General features: G+C 39.7%; 1 protein-coding gene across 8 annotated transcripts in view; it reads right to left on the bottom strand.

Moving 5' to 3' along the window:
• frya (furry homolog a (Drosophila)) overlaps positions 1–20,783 on the bottom strand; it is an 89,627-nt gene extending 68,844 nt beyond the window's left edge. For 3 of the 8 annotated variants that reach the window (XR_013195934.1, XM_077208124.1, XM_077208120.1), the window contains exon 1: positions 3,558–3,741. Coding sequence is in view for 5 of the 8 variants with exons in the window: in XM_077208124.1 (XP_077064239.1) it covers positions 3,558–3,627 (70 nt within the window). In the remaining 3 variants the exon portion in view is untranslated. Of the gene's footprint in view, positions 1–3,557; positions 3,742–8,206; positions 8,493–20,677 lie in introns of those variants that run through there. The other 5 variants (XR_013195933.1, XM_077208122.1, XM_077208118.1 and 2 more) reach the window with 5 other exon arrangements.
• Between the last annotated feature and the right edge of the window lie 569 nt (positions 20,784–21,352).

A 21,352-nucleotide genomic window follows, 5' to 3' on the forward strand; every position in this document is an offset into this window, starting at 1 on the left:
AAATTCCCCTCTGACGTAAAAAATGTGGGCTTTTTACATCCATAGACCCCAACTGTGTACAAAAGATCCCTGAGGACAACTGACATAACTGAAAATGGGACCCATAAAGCCTCATTCATTTTCAGATGGTTATCATGCTGTTAGCATGCAAAGCCCACTCATATCCCACGTGTTACTTTCATCAACGAACAGAGAAAAGTTCTCAACGAGAAGTGATGTGGAATCTGCAGCTGAAACTTGAAGGCTACGTTCACACTGTCAGTCCAAGTCAGATTATTTGTGTATCCGATTGGAATCCGATCTAAAATTTTTGACTGTCCACATTGTGTATCGCAACTGTTCAGATCCGATTTGTGTGTGCCATACTGCTTACATAGGCATAGCTATAGCCTACACCTACAACAACAACAACCGCTACATAGAGTTTGCAATACCGTTTTTTTTATTTACAACATAGCAATGTGTAACCGCTTTGGACTACTTTTATAAGGCAACGGCAGTAAGCTAATGTAGGAGACTGGTATGTGTGGCTTTATTCCGTGCAGTCATCCCTGCCGGTTTCAAAACATGTCTACATTATATTGTCAAAATCATCTTACTGATGCACAATCCCAAACTCTATAGCGATATTTTCCCACCAAAGTCCAGGGGCCGGTTTCACAAAGATAGACTTTGACTATGGCTTAGATATAGTACATAGTCAGACTTCAGATAGAAATCTTAATCAGAACGTTGCACAAAGCACTTAATACTCTGGCTATCTTAAGTAGGACTACACTGCAATGCATTCTGGGTAAAATTAGACACTTTTCAAAACAAAAAACATGGCGGATCGAGTAAGCGCATTCAACCGCTCGGTGCAGTTTACCCCAGCGGAAAATGTGTTTGTTGGAGGAGTATAACAGTTACAAGGACATTTTACTTAGGAAATTTAGCAGAGAACGTAGTAACAAGAAGAAATGTTTAATTTGGAAAAAGATTGGTACGACAGTTAACAGTTGTGGCGAGCAGGAGGGACGTGAGAGAGTCACGCGAGGCCGGTGAGACGCACCGGTTTCGATTTTCAGCGTCATTGCTCCTCCTTTTATGCTTCCGCTCCTCCGTAAGAGATGCGAGCCCGTTGCGTCTCAAAGGTGACGTTCATTATCACTCAAGCCACCGGCCTCGCACCGTTCTCTCACGTCCCTCGGCCTCGTCCTGCTCCACAACAGCGTTAATCCGACCATTGAGCAGAGAGTTAAAGACGTACAGAAAATATACAAAAACATGGTACAAGATGCCAAAAAAGAAATATTTAAGAAGAAATATCCTAAAAACCCTTTCCCTTCTCATAGCTCTCTCCATAACATCGTCAGCAAACCACAAATTATGAGTCATTTTCCCTTTTCTTTTGGCTGTTTGGTATGTAACTGTTTGTTACTGCTGGTTGCCAAGGTAACATAGAGTCTTAGACCTAAGTTAGCCTGGGGGTAAGGTGTCTAATTTTTTTGGTCTTAATTAAGTCAGTCTTTATTTTTGTGAAACAGTCTAACTTGCATTAGACTAGTCTATGAGCAAATTTTAGACTTGTCTAACACTATAGACCGGTCTGAAATAGCTTTGTGAAACCGGCCCCAGTTGGCATCCTGACACTTCACACTGCGAGCATAGTGCTCAATTCCGATTTACTGCTCAGGTCTGATTTTTTTTGTACAGCTGTTTACCTTGTTGTTTTAAATGTAGCCAATATCAGATTCCAGTGTAAAAAGATCATGGTCAGGACTGACACACATGCGCAAAACAACGGTAAAAAAAAGACCTCAAGCAGCACGTTGTAAACACAGCTAAGTGATCGATTTTAAGCGTATTTTTTGTGTGATCTTTCACAGAAGCCTTATTTATGAGCAGGTAGCCTAATATAAAAACCAAAGACGAGGATGTGAAAAAGGAGAGTTTTAAACATGTATGATGTTTTTCTATTTAGAGCTCCTTCACTGACAACATTTCACAACTGTTTTGATAACTTTAGGTATGTAAAATATTTGAAGTGACTCTCATGAGCGCAGAATTATGACAAATGTTGATGTAGAATGACGTAAAAGTCGCATGAATTTCAATTTGACTGTTTGAGTCACATAGCTTTGGCACCCTAAACAAGAAACTAAAGACACGAGCAATGACAAAAAGTTATTTTTAAACATACAGAATAAGGGTAACTCTGAACAACAAGGTTTCATTTGTTAACATAAATAACTACATTAGTTAACATGAAATAACAATGAACAATACTTGTACTGCAGTACTTATTAACCTTAGCTAATGATAATCTCAAATATACTAATCAAAATTTGTATCGGACAAATGCAAAACTAATGTTAACAAATAAGACCTCTTTGTAAATTGTTACCAGACTAAAGCCCTTCAAAGAACAGAAGGCAAAAAATGACATCTAGAGGTCACATCAGCCGCCCCTGGGCATCCACACCTATACTATAACCCGAAGAAACAGGATCAGGTTTTAAAAAGCTGGCCGAACACAGTGTACCGATGCAAGAGAGTTTGCTATCCCTGTGTCATAGAAAGGTCAGGATTACAAACAGAAAAACTGAAAGATGAGATACGCTCGCAGATATTTGAGTCGTGCTGATTATGACAGCTAAATAACAAGGACATTTTTCCTGGATTTAGCCATTAGGCCTAAGGACACTCGCAGCTCTAAACCTCTGAGCCAGAGCTAAAAATATATTTGGTACACTGTGCAGAGCACATTTGATTTAGTGATTAGAACGTTTCACCCATTTACTCTGAGGCAGAGAGAGAGAGAAAGAGATTACAATTTGGTCTAAATTATTATTTCTATTCATGTTTGATATCACTCTGGCTTGAAAAGAAGACGTTTCGTAATTCGAAGAAAATATATTTACTTCTAAATGAAAAAAAAAGTCTGTAAAAACAACATATAAAACATACATATGTAAACTTAAAGCTATTAAAAGTTAATCAACATTGATTTCTAAAGCAGACACTGCCACTCTCACTGCCAATGCTGCTGCAAGCTGATTGGCAGAGGGCTGACCAGCCCTCACAGCTGATTGGTCGGTTAGGCTGGTGGGAACAGGCACCTGACCTACACTGCTCTGGGGAGCATACTGTGTACCACAACAGCAGGACAGGGATTACTAAGCAAAATAGACAAAAATGTCAGCCAAACATTTTTTTTTAATTGTTAAAAGGTGTTTTGGATGTTCCACTGAAGAAATTAATTCATACACAAAGTTTAGAACAACATGAGGGTGAATAAATTACCTTTATAATAAATGAGTTTTGCATGACCTATCCCTTTAAGCCTGATTCATAAGCATAATTTTACTACACACACACACACACAAAAGTAAAATGGAGACAGCAATGCATGCCATAAAATCCATATTATGCTGATCCCCATGCGTACTAAATAAAAGAGGACAACAACACCGGAGCACGTGTACCAGAGCAACAAACTCGCATTCAAACTAAATCAAGATCCATCCCGCCAGGCCTGGCTGTGATCCCGCAGCTCTGAGCTCCAAGATACTCACTGCTGCTCCAGGACTTCAGAAGGGACTTGATGCTGATCTCAAAGAAACCCGAATCCTGCTGGCTGGCCATATCTGCCGGCGGATGAGTTGGTGAAGTCAGTCAGAGGATGCTGCAGTCCTGTACATTTCCAGAACAGGCAGGTGGAATCCACTGCTATTGCAGAGTGATGCTGCCACCAGAGACTGAGCCAGAACAGAGCGCCACAGATCCGCTAAGCTCCCCCCCTCCTCTCCAACCAACCCTCCCCTCTCTCTCTCACTCTCTCTAGGCAGGTTCATTTTAAATAACCCAACGTCGGAGGCTGTGAGCAGTACAGGGAGAGCGGGGAGAAATCCTCTTAGCCCCGCGTGGTTAATTATAACCTCTGTTTGTTTGCATCCCGAGTGAGAGAGACTCTCCTGACCGTCGTCCTCAGCTTGAGTGTGTGCGAATAGCCACGAAAGAGGCATCTGGTAGGTCAGTATCCTGGTGTACAGAGGAAAAAGAAGCCCCTGATGATACGCCACAAATGTTTTTTCTACTACTGTGGGTTATGTACCTGCGTGTGTTCAAAATAGCAATAGTAGCACTTTGCAGCCACCGATGCCTCTGGATAAAAGAAAATCAAAGACAAAATCTAAAGCTGGTCTATTTTCCAAATAATATTACTACAATGGCCTTCAGCATATTGGAGAATTAAAACACTTAGACCCTATATAACAATTCAAAATGTCTGAATGTCATTGCATTAGAAAATATGAAACCAAGTGGTATCTGATTCTGCAAACAAATTATGATAGAGCTTCACATCACTTTTACTTTTAACAAACTGGTCATAGGCTGACTTTTAAAGGAATCGTTTACCCCAAGGCCATCCAAGATATACATGTTCTTCAGCAGAAAAAAAAAATCTCCTCAGCTGAGGAAAGAAAGTCATATAGATCTTGGATGGCCTTGGGATGCGTAAATAATCAAGAAATGTTCATTTTTAATTGAACTATTCCTATAAAGAATGCATGAAGTCAGTTTCTCTCAAGAGAACAAAGGTGTAGTTCATGTCATGAACTAAAGAAATGAATAATTTTATTCAGCAAGGGCACATTACATTTTTCAAAAGTGACAGTAAAAAGTTTTAGATTAGTCCAAAAAACATGTATTTTTTATCTTTATATTTATCAAAGAACCCTGAAAAAAAGTATCTTCGTTTACACAATAATGACCAGCTAAGCTTTTTTAAACTGTAAAAAAAAAAAAAGAAAATAATAAGAAATGTTTTCTTGACCATCAAATCATCATATTAGAATGATTTCTGAGTAATGATGCTGAATATTCAGCTTTGCATCACAGGAATAAAATACATTTTAAAATATATCCAAACTGGATATATATATATATATAAAAAATTATTCCAAACTGTATTTTTGACCAAATAAATGCAGCTTTGGTGAGTTTAAGAAACTTCTTTCAAAAACCTTTAAAACCAGGTCTGAACTTTTGAATGCCAACTTATCTATTATTTTCCTCATTTAAAACCAGACAAATGCTGTGTGTGTGTGTGTGTGTGTGTGTGTGTGTGTGTGTGTGTGTGTGTGTGTGTGTGTGTGTGTGTGTGTGTGTGTGTGTGTGTGTGTGTGTGTGTGTGTGTGTGTGTGTGTGTGTGTGTGTGTGTGTGTGAGAAATGTTTTGCACTTTTCTTTAAATAAATGTCACTTGGTTTGTTATTTATTAATATAGAACACATGCATTCATTTTTATTTGTGGCTTAAGAGTTGAAATACTTTTTTGGGAAACTGTTTATTCCAAAGCCTTGTCTACTCTTTGTGTGGCACCCATGACCTTCATTGATTTCCTTGACTTTGAGAATTGGTTTTGGCTTGAACCAGTACTAAAGTCCTCATTAATCACAAGTGTCAGTCAAGTATGAAGAAACGTTCTGAAAAGAGACAACTGCAGGGCAGCCAAAACAATAATGTCAGCGCATTTACATGCTATTTTCTTAATTTCTTTGCTGAGAAACAAAGTGCAAAGCTCACAAGAAGTCAGCAAAGGTCAAGCACAGCACAAGCATCAGTGCAATCAATGCAGCGGTGAACAATTTTGAGACATTTGTAAGCAAAAGTCTCCTTCACAAATGCACTTTAAACAAATGATATCAGCATGGTACGAATTATTCTACCTGTCTAAAATACAAACATAAACACAGAATATTTCAGATTCAGCACAGAGCTTTGGATGTTACACAGCTGATTGGCTGGCAAGCACTGCACGTCCTGAGCCTGAGTCACTCCATAATCCCATCATGCCCCTCTCTATCCCTCCGATGTCAAGAACTTGCCCTTACTTACATAATGCTCACACTATTTATCAGGCCAGTTTAGAGTAGCCCGTTTGTGTTCTGCGGTAAAAGAGTCTATTTATTCATTTAATATAACATCAATCTGAGTGGAAGCCACTGAATTTAATAACAGCGGTGTCTACTTATATGCTACTAATTCAAACAATTGTAGATAATTGAGTGTTTTAAGAGTGTTTTAATAGAAAGATGTTTAGATGCTTACATTTTCATGCGTTACATGAGTTGATGATTCAGTTTTAGCATGCTTTTTTATATTTTCATATGCAAATACCCTAGACCGACCAGACAGTAAGCCATGTCAACAGTGCCCGCATCTTTTCCTCTGACTAATTAACAACTAGGATTTGCCTACAGGAAACAAGGGATTTGGTGCTTCCCTGTTTTTGTTTATCTTTCAAACATTAAAACATGGCTACATCGGTTGGTTATAGTGATATCATTATGGCAGTTGAACAATTATTTATTTCAAATGTAAACTCAAAATATATACTTATCCCAGTAACATAACCCACACAGTTCGGACACGGTAACATTATGAGGCTGGAGCTGCATGGCACAGCGAGGGGCTCTCAGACATATTATTACCTAATGCCCTGGCTGAACTATCTCTCGACCTTTCAACCAGACCATTAACACCCCACAGTGCAAATGGAGTGCTTGATGGGTGGAAATGTCCAAAAACCTAAAGGGCACAAGCCTGAAAGCGTCGTATTGGAAAATAGCTCAAGCCAATCACTCAAACAGCACTCAAGTGAAATCAAGCTATCAAATAAAATAGTAAATTAAAATAAAGTAATTGATTAGTAACTGATTGTATCTGGGATGTTTGGGATATTTGATAACGTTACAAACACAAATCAATTTTCTCATCACAGGCATTTATTGGCAGGTGTTTTCTTTCGGACAGAGTAAATATTTAGTCTTAAGGCTTCAGGGGGAGTATGAGCAGGTTGTTCGGCAGGTTGAGTCCTATTAAGAGCCTATTAAAAGCATTTCAAGCTCTGATGAAGTGATGGAATGTGAGGCATGCCTCACTGATGCAGGCGTCACTGTGGATATCAGTACCAGCTCCGCACTCCTCTAATTTTCTGTCTACTTTTCCTCCCTGTGCTGTTTTTTTCTCTCTCTCCACCCTCTGGCCCCTCTTTCTCCTCTTACCTTATCCTCCTTTTCAGACTACTTCAAGGAAATGCACACAAAGACTAACACACAAGGCTCAAGTAACCTTTTCAGTGTCTCTCCTCAATCTAAGCTCTGTGTGTCCTGTCATTTACATCCAACTGTTTATCACATTAAACACACATTAAACAATCAGGATAGATACTGTGGGGTCCAAAAAGTCTGATAGCTTTACGACATTACAAAGATATGATCAGCATAACAATTTAAGTTAAAATTAAAGTTATCAGAATGCCATAGTATTTAGTTGATGCCACTCAACTGAACTTTCTACAGTATTTGTTTAAAAATCTTTTTTAAAAATGTATCACTGCACTGTATGCACTGTAAAAGTGATAAGTTGACTTAAAAAAAATGTGAGGAAACCTTAATGTGCCTTAAAATCATTAAATAAATAAACTTCATGCTTAATTAAAAATAAATAAGTTATGTGGAATTGTCAAGTTCACTTAACTTATTTTTTTCAATTACATGAAGTTTATTTACTTAATAATTTTAAGGTAATGGTTTTCCTCACTTTTTTAAGTTAAGTCAACTGATCACTTTTTACAGTGTGGTTTCCACAAAAATATTAAGCAGCACAACAAATACTATTTCACAATATTCTCTTGATCAAATAAATGCAGCCCTGGTCAGCGTAAGAGACTTCTTTCAATAACACAAAAAAAAAATCATACTGGAGTGTAACAGAGTTTCTTTCTTTTAACTTTCTTTTCAAAATGCTAAAACTTTTTGTACATTTCCAGATTCTGAATCCCAGACTTTTGGACCGCACTGTATGTCAAGTCATGCCAAATCATTTGATCACCAATTCAGTTCTAAATTCAGCTGAAAATTAAGGTGAATGCCACAAAACACTTTGAAATCCATTTCCTCACGTTTCAGCACATCACTGTGGCAGTTTTCACTGCACACATTCTGTTGGCTCATATTCAAATGTGATAAACTGAAAGCAAAGTCTATTTTAACAAAGATGATGCCAGATTCTTGAGGTAACCAATAAATATCTATAGACGTTGAGGCATTTCACACATGGTTAACAGAAAAACTTATGAAGTTGACCACCCTAGCAAAGCAGCCTCTCATTTTTGCTCCAATCTATTTCATAACAAATGAACACCAATCAGCACCTACATGCCAGAATAGTGGGCCTTTTCCTGCACCGGATCTTCTTGAACTTCCCGCGAAAGTCGCCGCTCAGCATCAGGTCTTCAGGAAAGCTGGCCATGCTCACCACTTCAATCCCATCATTCTTCTGATGCACCGGCAGCTCCTTGCAACCACGCTCGCCGATCGACATCTCTGGTTAACGTCAGGCTTTCCACAACGGGACCATTGAACTTGTGATTCTCAGTTTGTTTGCTCTCCTTCTGTTGCTCTTTCTCTCGTCTTTTCCTTCTCACAGAAGACTGAGTCTTGATCCTTGGCTGTTTCTTATACCAGAATGTGCATGGGTGTGTGTGTGTGTGGTGTGGAGAGATGCAGCCAGATATGAGCCCGGCTCCACGCTGCAAGTGTGTTTTAACCCCCTCGCGCTTGTCAAAGCAGTTCAGCCAGTTACAGTACAACGTATGAGAACAGGCAGGTGTAGGATTACTGTGCCGCCCAGTGACAGAATACGAAAGGAAAAGGAAAACGGAGAAAAAGAAAGAGACACAGGAAATGCTGCAGTGGGCAGCTCTCCGTCTGTGAGTAGTTATCACAAACAAGCAGTTTCCGTCATTCGGTGTAATTGAGTCCTCATCCTGTGATAGTCCAGAGGGCGGGATTCCCCAAAGATAATGCAGATCCTTGCACGTCTCATGTTTTGGAGTGGCATCCCCAAACTCCGCTGGGATGGAGGAATCATTTGTGCCTGTAATTTGCATTTGAAAGCTCAGATGTGGATTGTCCTTATTAAGTCTCTTAGAGAAAAACGCAGCACAGACTATGTAATGGGAATTGTTGCATCATGGGTGTAAACCCTCAATGGCTTAATAAGAAATCCGTGTGTAAAAAAAAAAAAAAAAACACTCTTACCTTGTGACGCTCATTTGTACTTAGAAATAGCACCAGAAATGGCCCACACCTACGTGAATAGATTTTTCCACTGTTACCATACATGAGAAATACAAACCCACTTTGTGTGGACTTATAGGCGTTTTCTGTTTTAAAAGTAAGTCTGTTTAGCCAGCTAGTACACTGAAGAATAGATATACTGTATGCCACAAGAAAAATACAATTAGTGTTTTTCCCCTCCATGATCTGGGTTAGTCACACCCTGTAATGTTGCGTAATACATTTGTACTATTCACATTTAAAGTGAATAAAATAGGGGAAAGGTTCAGCTTGTGAAAAGTTCCTAATGGAAAACCACAATTGAATTAGGAGGAATGTAACCACACAAAATCACTTAAGTATTCAAATTACAACTATGAAAGGATTGCTGGAGGTTTTGGTGAAAAAGTAAAGTGAATTTGAGGGCGTATAGTGAACTTCATGGATTTTTAGGATGTATAATTTTGCATGAACAGCTATACCAAATGCATACTACCATTCAAACTTGTGGGTTCACTAAGTTTCTCTTATTTTACATTTTAATAGGCCTATATTTTAAAATGTAAATTGTTCTTGTGAATGTAAAGCTGAATATTCAGCATCATTACTCCAGTCTTCAATGTCACATGATCCTTCAGAAATCATTCTAATATGATGATTTGCTGCTCAATAAATGATTATTATCTATGTTGAAAACAGTTGTGCGGCTTAATATTTTTGTGGAATGCTTTTTTTCAGGATTCTAAGTTTGAAACACCAGCATTTATTGGAAATAGAAATTGTTTATAACATTATAAATGTCTTTACTGTCACTTTTGATCAATTTAATGCATAATTGCTTAATAAAAGCATTAAATTAATTTTTAAAAATCTTACTGACCCCAAACTTTTGAACAGTAGTGTATGTTTTGTTTAAAAGAATATGGCAGTTTTTTTTTGTCAAATCTTAATTTCAAAACTAATGTTTTAATTTCAGATTTGATCCAAAGCAATCTCAAAGTGACTTTTAACATAAATTGTAACATAAGTTGCACTAATGCAATGTGTGTTAAAAAACTCTTGTGAAATCTAGAAGAAACAAATGGGGCAACTGCGCCCTCTAGAGTTAAAAGTAGAAACAAGTATATGCAGGACTGCCACAACTTGCAACTCAAATGTGCACGTTTAAAGACTACCATAAAAATCCATAAGAATGGATCCATGATAACATGTCATACATATGCCTACAAATGGAGTATATCATATCAGAAACTAAAGAAGATAATGGCATGCCTGTGATAAATTCATTGATCAAAGAGCATGCTTTAAAGACAGTCTCTGTTTATAGTCAAAGGCTGTTTCATAAGCTCCAGAAATGCAGAGCAGGTCTCTGTGGGCAGAGAGAAGTAGGCGAGAGTTTGGCGAAGAGAGTCAACACCTCCGGGCACTGGGAGAATTCAGCAAGCTGTTGCCATGGCGAGGGACATCTGAATTTGCATACGCAGAGAAGGCCCTGGTGAATAATTGATAAACGCCTATTATTAGAATAAACTCATTTAAAGTTAATTGTACTCTGGTGAGCCTTCTGTAAATTCCAGAGAAAACCAGGAGCAAATGTAAGCAACAGCAACAAACATCTGCCACACTGCAAATAATCGACTCAACACTCTCATCTGGATGAGTGTGTACTTTGTCTCTGTTGACCCATATTTCCCAATCATTTGCATCAGTGCAAACGCTTTGGAGAATATGTGCTTATTGAGTTTAAAATGCTGTAGTTCAACACAAACGATCAATTCCTCAAATGATTTCTTAGAAAAGCAACAGCAAAAGGCCATTAAAGGGAAAAAGCTGAAAACATGTTGAACAGCTGGAGATGGTGAGAACATATCATGTGACTCATCAAAGCAGCTCTTTCAACCTGATCTCATGTACATCCATCCGTCTAAGAGCTTCATCTGCCATCTGGAGCTTAGAGAGCGAATCGAGAGGCATCTATCTGCTCCCCATCGCAACACAAAACCCAACATCAAGCTCAACTGTACATTTAACGCATGCTTTACACTTACACACTTTGCATTGAGCACATGGCTTTTTTAGGATTTCATGTAGATTTTTAAGCAGTTCATACTGGGATTTAAAATTAATTAAAATAAGAAGAATTAATAACTAGCCCTAATGCTTTGCAAATATGAGGCTCTGCTTCTGTAATAAAAGCAGTTTACTTTTAAAAGCAAATACTTTTGTGATTTCTATTTGGCTATCCTATTTTTTATTTTATTTCAGTTTTAGTCATTTTAGTAATCATTTTAGTCATTTGAGCTAACTTTTATCTAATATATTTATTTTATTATATTTTTCATTTGATATTTATCTTTTATTTAGCCTATATTTATTTTAATTAACAAAAAAATATTTTTTAATAGGTTTGGTTTCAACTAATGATTTCCATTACACGAGAGTAGATGTTAAAACTTCATGCTGATTTGTACTCGGCTTTCGCCAAGATAAGCACCAACTACGACATAGCTTTACAGTAACCTATGCTTCTCCATTCATTTACGCTTCTTTCCATATGGTGATGTAAATCTCCTTCTGTCTAGTGTTAACACGCGTCAGCACACACAACGGCTGCAACCACAGTACGGTCCCCCCATGACAACCGTATGGATTGAGCTGAGTAGGGGACATCTCTAGGGTCTTCAAGTGGGCACCTTCCGTCCTCAGTGTTTCGTTGACTAGCCCACGACACCTCAAGAGGGCTCGACAGTGACTCTGACGTCCCAGAGTCACCCCCCTCCGTCCCCCACTCAACTCAGTCCAGCTTACTGACCTCTACATCCCTCCTGCTGCTGAGACCTAACCACAATCTCACAATCTCTCCGCAACCCAACCACACGCGCCAACCCGTTTGACTAAGGCTGTCGAGCCCCACTGGTGCGTTAATATGCAGTTTCAGTGGCAACGGATCCGTAAGGCATACCACCTACCGCAAAACACAATATCTGCCCAACCACCCGTCATTCACGCAATATACACAGGAACGTAATGACTGTAAATACTATACAACCTATACAAATAAACCAACAGACTCTTCAAGTTTTCAAGAATTCTACGAAACCGTAGCAAGGCGGGCTGTACACAGCCAGCTAGAATCTTTCCGTCTCAACCATAGCCGGTTGCTGCTCCTTTCTGCTGCTTCAGATAAATTCTTTACTGTGCGACGCAACTCTTGGCCACTGAATCCGACGTCTCTGAGGAACCGGGTTGTAGAGTGTGCCACAAAACCTCGACAACCCCCTTCCACTGGATAAACCTGGACTCTCCATCCTCGCTGTTCTGCTTCAGTGGTCAGATGAGCATACTGCAGTTTCTTCCTCTCATATGCCTCATCTACCACATCCTCCCATGGCACTGTTAACTCTATCAGTTGAACAATGCGTGCTGATCCAGACCACAAAACAATATCTGCTCGTAGGTTAATGGTGGCAATTTCAGGTGGAAAAATAAGCCGTTGATCAAGATCAGCCAGCATCTTCCAGTCCCTAGCAGCTTCCACTTGTCCTGGGCGAGAATTGGTGTTAGCACCTTTTCTTGGTGGTTGCTCGCCTGGGTGGAGGAATATTGTCTTCTGCGTGTAATTTTTTGCTAGAACAGGCGGCAACTTATTGGTCATACTACGCTTGCCTTCCAATGCTAAAGCCAAACATCGCAATACTTGGTCATGGCGCCAAGTAAACCGACCTTGGCTAAGAGCCACCTTACATCCAGTCAAAATGTGCCTTAATGTGGCAGGTGATGAACACAAAGGACAAGAGGGATCCTCTCCTACCCAGAGGTTTAGGTTCTGCGGTGATGGGAGAACATCATATGTTGACCTAATAAGGAAACTGATTCTACTCTCTTCCATTGACCAAAGGTCTTGCCAGCCCATTTTGCGTTGTTCCACACTCTCCCATCTCATCCACTCTCCCTGCTTGGCCTCGGAAATGGCCTTTATACATCTCATCCTCTCCTCCTGCTTTCGCACCTCGTTGACTACCAGCTTCCTCCTTTGAGCTGGGCCTGCCTTGAGCCATTTTGGAGGAGCTAAACTGAGCCCAAAACCCCCTCTTCCATGCTGTACCTGTCCCACGATATCCCCAATTTGAAGGTCAGCCTTTATCTCTACTACAGATTTCTTTGCTGTCCACTTTCTACCAGTTTTTACCACAGAGGCTGCCTCCCTTACACATTTGTCGCGTGACTCTGCTAAAGTCATTTCCAGTCTGACCTTGACACAATTAAACTCCTCGGTTAAAGCAGAGACTGGCAGCTGCAATACTCCTTTACTATAAAGTCCCTCTCTGCTGAGGCAGCGTGGAACTCCCAACCATTTCCTGATGTATGAACTTATTAACGCTTCCAGCTTATCCACTGTTGTCAAAGAAACCTCGTACACATTCAGTGGCCACAGCAACCTTGGCAGTAGACCAAACTGAAAGCACCAGAGTTTTAGTTTGCCTGGTAGAGCACAGCTGTTTATGCTCTTCAACCCTTCCACTGCTTGTCGTCTAACTTATCCCACTCGAACTGTGTCCCTTAGATCCCCATCGTACCATCTCCCAAGACTCTTCACTGGCTTCTCAGAAACTGTTGGTATTGTCTCACCATTAATGAAGGATGTTTTATCTACTACCTTTCCTTTAACTATCGAGATGCTCCTTGATTTAGAGGGCTTAAATTGCATTCGTGCCCATTAAATACAGGTCCTTCTCAAAAAATTAGCATATTGTGATAAAGTTCATTATTTTCCATAATGTAATGATAAAAATTAAACTTTCATATATTTTAGATTCATTGCACACCAACTGAAATATTTCAGGTCTTTTATTGTTTTAATACTGATGATTTTGGCTTACAGCTCATGAAAACCCAAAATTCCTGTCTCAAAAAGTTAGCATATCATGAAAAGGGTCTCTAAACGAGCTATTAACCTAATCATCCGAATCAACTAATTAACTCTAAACACCTGCAAAAGATTCCTGAGGCTTTTAAAAACTCCCAGCCTGTTTCATTACTCAAAACCGCAATCATGGGTAAGACTGCCGACCTGACTGCTGTCCAGAAGGCCATCATTGACACCCTCAAGCAAGAGGGTAAGACACAGAAAGAAATTTCTGAACAAATAGGCTGTTCCCAGAGTGCTGTATCAAGGCACCTCAGTGGGAAGTCTGAGGGAAGGAAAAAGTGTGGCAAAAAACGCTGCACAACGAGAAGAGGTGACCGGACCCTGAGGAAGATTGTGGAGAAGGACCGATTCCAGACCTTGGGGGACCTGCGGAAGCAGTGGACTGAGTCTGGAGTAGAAACATCCAGAGCCACCGTGCACAGGCGTGTGCAGGAAATGGGCTACAGGTGCCGCATTCCCCAGGTCAAGCCACTTTTGAACCAGAAACAGCGGAGAAGTGCCTGTCCTGGGCTACAGAGAAGCAGCACTGGACTGTTGCTCAGTTTTGCATGTCATTCGGAAATCAAGGTGCCAGAGTCTGGAGGAAGACTGGGGAGAAGGAAATGCCTGAAGTCCAGTGTCAAGTACCCACAGTCAGTGATGGTCTGGGGTGCCATGTCAGCTGCTGGTGTTAGTCCACTGTGTTTTATCAAGGGCAGGGTCAATGCAGCTAGCTATCAGGAGATTTTGGAGCACTTCATGCTTCCATCTGCTGAAAAGCTTTATGGAGATGAAGATTTCATTTTTCAGCACGACCTGGCACCTGCTCACAGTGCCAAAACCACTGGTAAATGGTTTACTGACCATGGTATTACTGTGCTCAATTGGCCTGCCAACTCTCCTGGCCTGAACCCCATAGAGAATCTGTGGGATATTGAGAAGAGAAAGTTGAGAGACGCAAGACCCAACACTCTGGATGAGCTTAAGGCCGCTATCGAAGCATCCTGGGCCTCCATAACACCCCAGCAGTGCCACAGGCGGATTACTTCCATGCCACGCCGCATTGAAGCGGTCATTTCTGCAAAAGGATTCCCGACCAAGTATTGACTATTGAGTGCATAACTGAACATAATTATTTTAAGGTTGACTTTTTTTTTTGTATTAAAAACACTTCTTTTATTGGTCGGATGAAATATGCTAATTTTTTGAGACAGGAATTTTGGGTTTTCATGAGCTGTATGCCAAAATCATCAGTATTAAAACAATAAAAGACCTGAAATATTTCAGTTGGTGTGCAATGAATCTAAAATATATGAAAGTTTAATTTTTATCATTACATTATGGAAAATAATGAACTTTATCACAATATGCTAATTTTTTGAGAAGGACCTGTATTATCTGTTAACTTCCCCAATAACCGATTAGTGCAGGCTACTGTTGTAGTCATGGTTGTCATATCATCCATGTATGCTCTGACTGGTGGTAGTCGCATCCCAGAAGCCAAGCGCTCTCCTCCTACTACCCATCTTGATGCCCTAATGATTACTCCCATTGCCATTGTAAAAGCCAGTGGAGAAATGGTGCATCCTGCCATTATTCCAACCTCTAAGCATTGCCATGCGGTGCTGAATTTTGGAATTGAGAAACTAAATTGGAAATCTCCAAAATAGGCTTTCACTAAATTTGTTATTCACATTGGTACTCTAAAAAAATCAAATGCTGCCCAAAGAAGCTCATGTGGCACTGAACCATATGCATTAGCCAAATCCAGGAATGTCACATGGAGCTCCTTCCTCTCCTTTTTTTTGATTGAATTCGTTGTCAGATAACATTGATGTGTTCTAAGCATCCTGAGAACCCTGGAATGCCCGCTTTTTGAACTGAAGTGTCAATGAAGCCATTCTTTAATATGTAGGTTGACAATCTCTGCGCAATAATGCTGAAGAAAATCTTACCTTCGACGTTTAATAGTGAAATAGGACGAAACTGACTGATGCTTGTAGCATCTTTTTCTTTAGGTATAAAGACTCCACCTGCTCGGCGCCATGCTCTAGGTACAACCTGCTTTTCCCATGTCACTTTTATCAATTTCCACAGAATTCGTAGAACTCCTGAAGCACTCTTGTACACTCTGTACGGAACTCCATTAGGCCCTAGAGATGATGAAGCCCTTGCCTTTCTTACAACCTGCTCTATCTCTTTCCACTTAGGTGCACAGACCTCCATTTGGTATTCTGGTGGATTGATAGGTGGGATATCTGACGGAATTGACATAGGCTCAAGCCCTTTTGCATCTGTATGTGTTTCCTCCAAATATCTCTCTAGCACAACCCTAGATGCTTTTAAAGTGTCATTCTTCTCACAGGTGAATAACTTTACGAATTTGAATAGGTCTTTATAGAAATTAGTCCTCGCATGCTCCTTCTTTTTGTAGCGTTTCCGTAGGCGCTCAGCTCTGCGTAATGTTGCAAGCTTATATTTTATGGCCCTTTGTAAGAGATTGAGTCCCTCCTTCTGACTTTGTTCTGCTTTTTTCCATTGCTTCCTCAGCTGTCTCCTTTCCTAACTAACCCTTCAATTTTCTGCTGCCGTCTAGATACAGCAGGAGTAGTTTGTACTTTTCCCTTCCTTTTTTCCACACCAAACCTCTCACTTCCATATGCGTAAATGATGTCCTCAAATTTATCCAGCTTCTTTTCAACTGTACCAGTTAATCTTTCTAATGCAAAGCATAGATCTGTGTTTACCGTGTCCCATGCAGTTTTCTCACAAGCTCTTGGTCATCTAACTCCAGGCCTATGCCCGTTGAGGTTCTTTTCTCTCTTATGCTGGTTAGTCTGACCGGGTTCACAAGTATCAATGTGTTCATCACTAACTGTGCAAACCCTCATCTCCTCTATGACAGGGGTACTGATATCCTGCGAACTGTGGTTTGCTTCCTGTCGCTGGACTTCGCAAGTACTGATCAATGCGAGGCCCTTGTCCCTTCTCCCTCAAGCATTTCATTTTCCCTTGATGAATCTTCAACCCCCTGACCGTTGTCGCCTTGCTCCAGCCACAGACACAAGCTTGGAGTTCAATGACTTTGCTAACTGCAGAACCTGAACTAGTCTTTTGTGAAGTACTCTCCATACTCATATCCATTTCCATTCCAACGTCGTTAACCAACAACATCCAACATTGAGTCATCTTCCGCCCCTGCTCTCGCAGACTCTAGGGGTATTTTTCTCTTTAATTTCTCAGAAGCCTTGGGCGGGTGTCTCCAGCATCCTGTAAACACAGAGCTGGATACTGCCGACAAGGGTAGCTAACCCTTACCAGCCCCATTGGGGTCTCTTTCCTCCTGTCAGCTGTCTCTCCAGGCTGTCACAAGGTCTTTCCCTTGTTGCCAGCAGCACTATTCACTGCAGTCACTGGACATATCCAGATCTTCATGATTTCCATTACACGAGAGTAGATGTTAAAACTTCATGCTGATTTGTACTCGGCTTTCGCCAAGATAAGCACCAACTAAGACATAGCTTTACAGTAACCTATGATTCTCCATCCATGTACGCTTCTTTCCATATGGTGATGTAAATCCTCCTCCTTCTGTCTAGTGTTAACACGCGTCAGCACACACAACGGCTGCAACCAGCCAACCACAGTGCGGTCCCCCCATGACAACCGTCTGGATTGAGCTGAGTAGGGGACATCTCTAGGGTCTTCAAGTGGGCACCTACGATAACACTGGCAGCATAAGTCAAATAACTTAAAAGGGAATAGCAATCCTCATCTCAACAAGCAGCATGACTTTAATAGTAATACAATTTAGGGATTTGTTAAATAAAAAAAAAATTTTTTCACTCCATTCACAGATGGGAGTTTAGGTTCCTTACCACTGTCACATTTGGCTTGCTTAGTAGGGGACACTTAATATTCAAGAATATTATTGATCAGACTGTATTGCGTGAGACTTGAACTGGGCTAGACGATGACACCACTGTTTTCTACAGAGCTGCTTTAGTCAAATTGAACTAATTTAATAATTAATGATATTTACAAAGGAACTGAATCAACACTGAACTGACTTTACCTGAACAATGAAACTATTTTCTTTTAGAGCTGCTTTACAGCAGAATCGAATTCTGTTTGCATCATTAAATCATTATTTTCCTGTTGATCACTGTAAAGCTGATTAAAAACAATCTGTATTGTATAAAGCGCTATATAAGTAGAAGTGGCTTGACTTGACAATACTAAATATTTCTGTAAATAAAACTTAAATATTTAAAAATATATATTTAAATATATTCATTTCATTATTTGTTTAAGTATAATACAATACTAAAATGTATTTATTATAAAAATAATTCTATAGCAAGCAAAAAGAAGCAAAAGGTGCCAATGAATGCAGCATTCTTAGTGTTGAGACTGGTGTTCGCTGTATGAAAGTACCGGTTCTTTCCGCTCCACTGATAATGGGGTCTTTCAGGGCATCTGGGTCCTCACCCTGCACCTGTCCTTTTAACTGCTCGTCTTTTAGCAAACAGAGGCACGGCTCATTTCTGACATCCAATCAGACAGGTCAGAAACTGCCAATGGGCGGGGCTTACATCTCATCACCCTATGGCAACGCAGAAAACGGTGCCACTGACACCGGTACGCTGCTCATATCTGGTTACGGCCAGGTGATTCTGATCTTATTTTGTTCCCGGCATCGATACGTATACACAAACGTTCATTGTTCAGCTTTCAAAATGGGAAAAGGAAATCAGCCGTTGGCTCAGGTTCAACAATCAACCGTTTGACACTCACAAAAGACGTCCTCCGTCTCAAGTGACACATGAAGACGTTGGTGTTTGAATGTCCCTGGGCCTCGGCTATTGTCTGAATGGCAACGTTCAAGCCAAGTCATAATTGAACTGCAAGCGAACAGCATTCAGGCTAATTAGATGATGCTTTCATGTGCCTTTGGATGAAACGCATATGTATTGGCGGATGAACATGTAGAATAGAAAAAAAAATAGAGAAGGAACATGACTGTGTAAAGATACCAGATCATAAAGCTTCCTGCCCACCTTCTCGCATATTTATAGTAGCGTACTAAACCAGCACGGTTGCCTGAGAAACAAGCTTCTGTGGGATGTTCTTCAAACAGATGTCTGGGAATGTTCTTGTCAGAACGATTCAATAAAATCTGGAATGACAGCTAAAGAGAGTGAATTACAGCAAATCATTGCACTGTCATAAAGGTCAACTCCATTTGTCTCTGATAGCTTCACTTCTGTTAGCTATTCTAGACATCAAGAATTGTTATAAGCAAATCACAACCATTTTTATGGTTCACACAGTCATTAGGACTTTAAGCATATAAAAAAAAGAAGTTTAACTTTTATATAATAAGGTTTGGCAATTCCTCCAGCAGCATGGGCTCATTTACATAAAAGCACGCCTACATACAGAACTGTTGCATATTCCTATTATATTATTTATCGAACTACATTGCAGTTCCACAAGCAGATACTGTACATGCATCTTCACCGAGATAGCTGAAATGTATGTCGACACTGCTTTTAGATGATTCTAGGCTAAAATCTAAATTATTTGTAATATTTCACAATCAATCAGCACTCTTTTATATTCAAACCTGTATGAATTTCTTTTGTCTGTTGAACACAAAAGAAGATATTTTGAAGAATATGGGTAACTAAACGGTTTCTGGTCCCCATTGACTTCCACAGAAGGAAAAACAATACTATGGAAGTCAATCGTGCCCCACAACTGTTTGGTTACTGACATTCTTCAAAATATCTTCTTTTGTGTTCAACTGAGGAAAGAAATTCTTACAGGTTTGGACCAGCATGAGGGTGAGTAAATGATTACAGATTTTTCATTTTTGGGTGAACTATCCCTTTAATAAATATTGTATCAAATCATTGTTAGTTCATGTTAGATCCACTCCTTAATATTAACAGATGCAACCTTTGATTGTAAAAATCTAATAGTACATTGAGAAATGTTAACTAATAGGAACTTATTGTAAAAGGTAACCAATTGTTTTTTTGTTTTTTTAGCTTTTATATAATAATGTTTGGCAGGCCTAACCACATGGGATCATTTACATAAATGCACGCCTACATACAGAATGGTTGCACTGTGCTATTTTATTCTTTATTTAACAGGAATAAGTGAATATGAAAAAGCATCAAAGTCTGTTCATATTCTTCATTCTGATCAACTCCCTAAAAGAGGTAGGCTAATTCAATATAATTTGGTAGGAAGGCTGTTGTCAAAGAAACCTGCAAATAAAGGATTGGTCAGTAATAGTATAAAGGTTAAAATGTTTATAGTTGCATTTTATCTCAGAAGTATTAAATAATGCCTGGTTAATGGAGATACGTCAGTATTTGATGCGACCCAATTTATCCAAAAATAAACACATGCGCAACATGTTGCAAACCTCATCACGCATAATTACCCACGAGTCACGACCATAGTAAACTTTTGTTATAATCCTTCATGCAGATACACTACAGAACGATTTCAGGGAATGTAGTTCAGGAAACGTGAAGGATAGGGTTCACGTGATGAATATTTTATACAAAAAGTGTGGATTCACAGAGGTGACAGATAAACCGCTCCAAATGACAATCGCCAATATAAGTGAATAGACGTACCTGTGAGGAAAGGACTTTTCTCGACTACTGCTCCATCCTAAAGTTGATGCGGCTGCGGTGATCGCACTTGCCTCGAGGTATGCGGAGCCTCTGCCTCGTTACGACTGTCAATCAAACAACTAGTGTGAAGTGGTAAGCTCCTCCCATTTGTTAAGCCCCTCCCATTGGTAGCCCTGAACCCTAGCGTGTTACAACGAATTTACCGGTAGCCTATCTATTCTATTTGTCAGTCATTGTGTCTTTACTTCACAAACATAACATACTCAAAAACGATATAGTTATAATTTATTTTGTAAATATATGAATGATGTCCAGCCAGCCGTTAAATGTAGAAAAATAAACACTTTTCCACCTTGAATGGGTTTGTTTTGATAATGACCGGCTTATACATTATCCAGCTTATTACACGGCTAAGTTAATTAACAAATAAATGGACATTAAATATTGATTTCCATACTTTTAGCTTAAAGCTTCATCTAAAAAAGTTAATAACAATGCAATGCACAATATTGCAACAAGACAAATAGGCTATTATAATATTTAATTATCATCGACCTTTTTAGGGTCTCTTACTGGTTCCTTATTCTCCTGAGTAGCCTAATGTTTCCGTTTTCTTGATTAAACTGGAGAATTCTTTTATCAAGAGTTTTATGCTGATTATAAATTCACAAAATC

Source organism: Siphateles boraxobius, unplaced genomic scaffold (assembly GCF_051911475.1).
Source record: "Siphateles boraxobius isolate OS27281-9 unplaced genomic scaffold, OSU_SipBor_1 6, whole genome shotgun sequence".
NCBI lineage: Eukaryota > Metazoa > Chordata > Actinopteri > Cypriniformes > Leuciscidae > Siphateles > Siphateles boraxobius.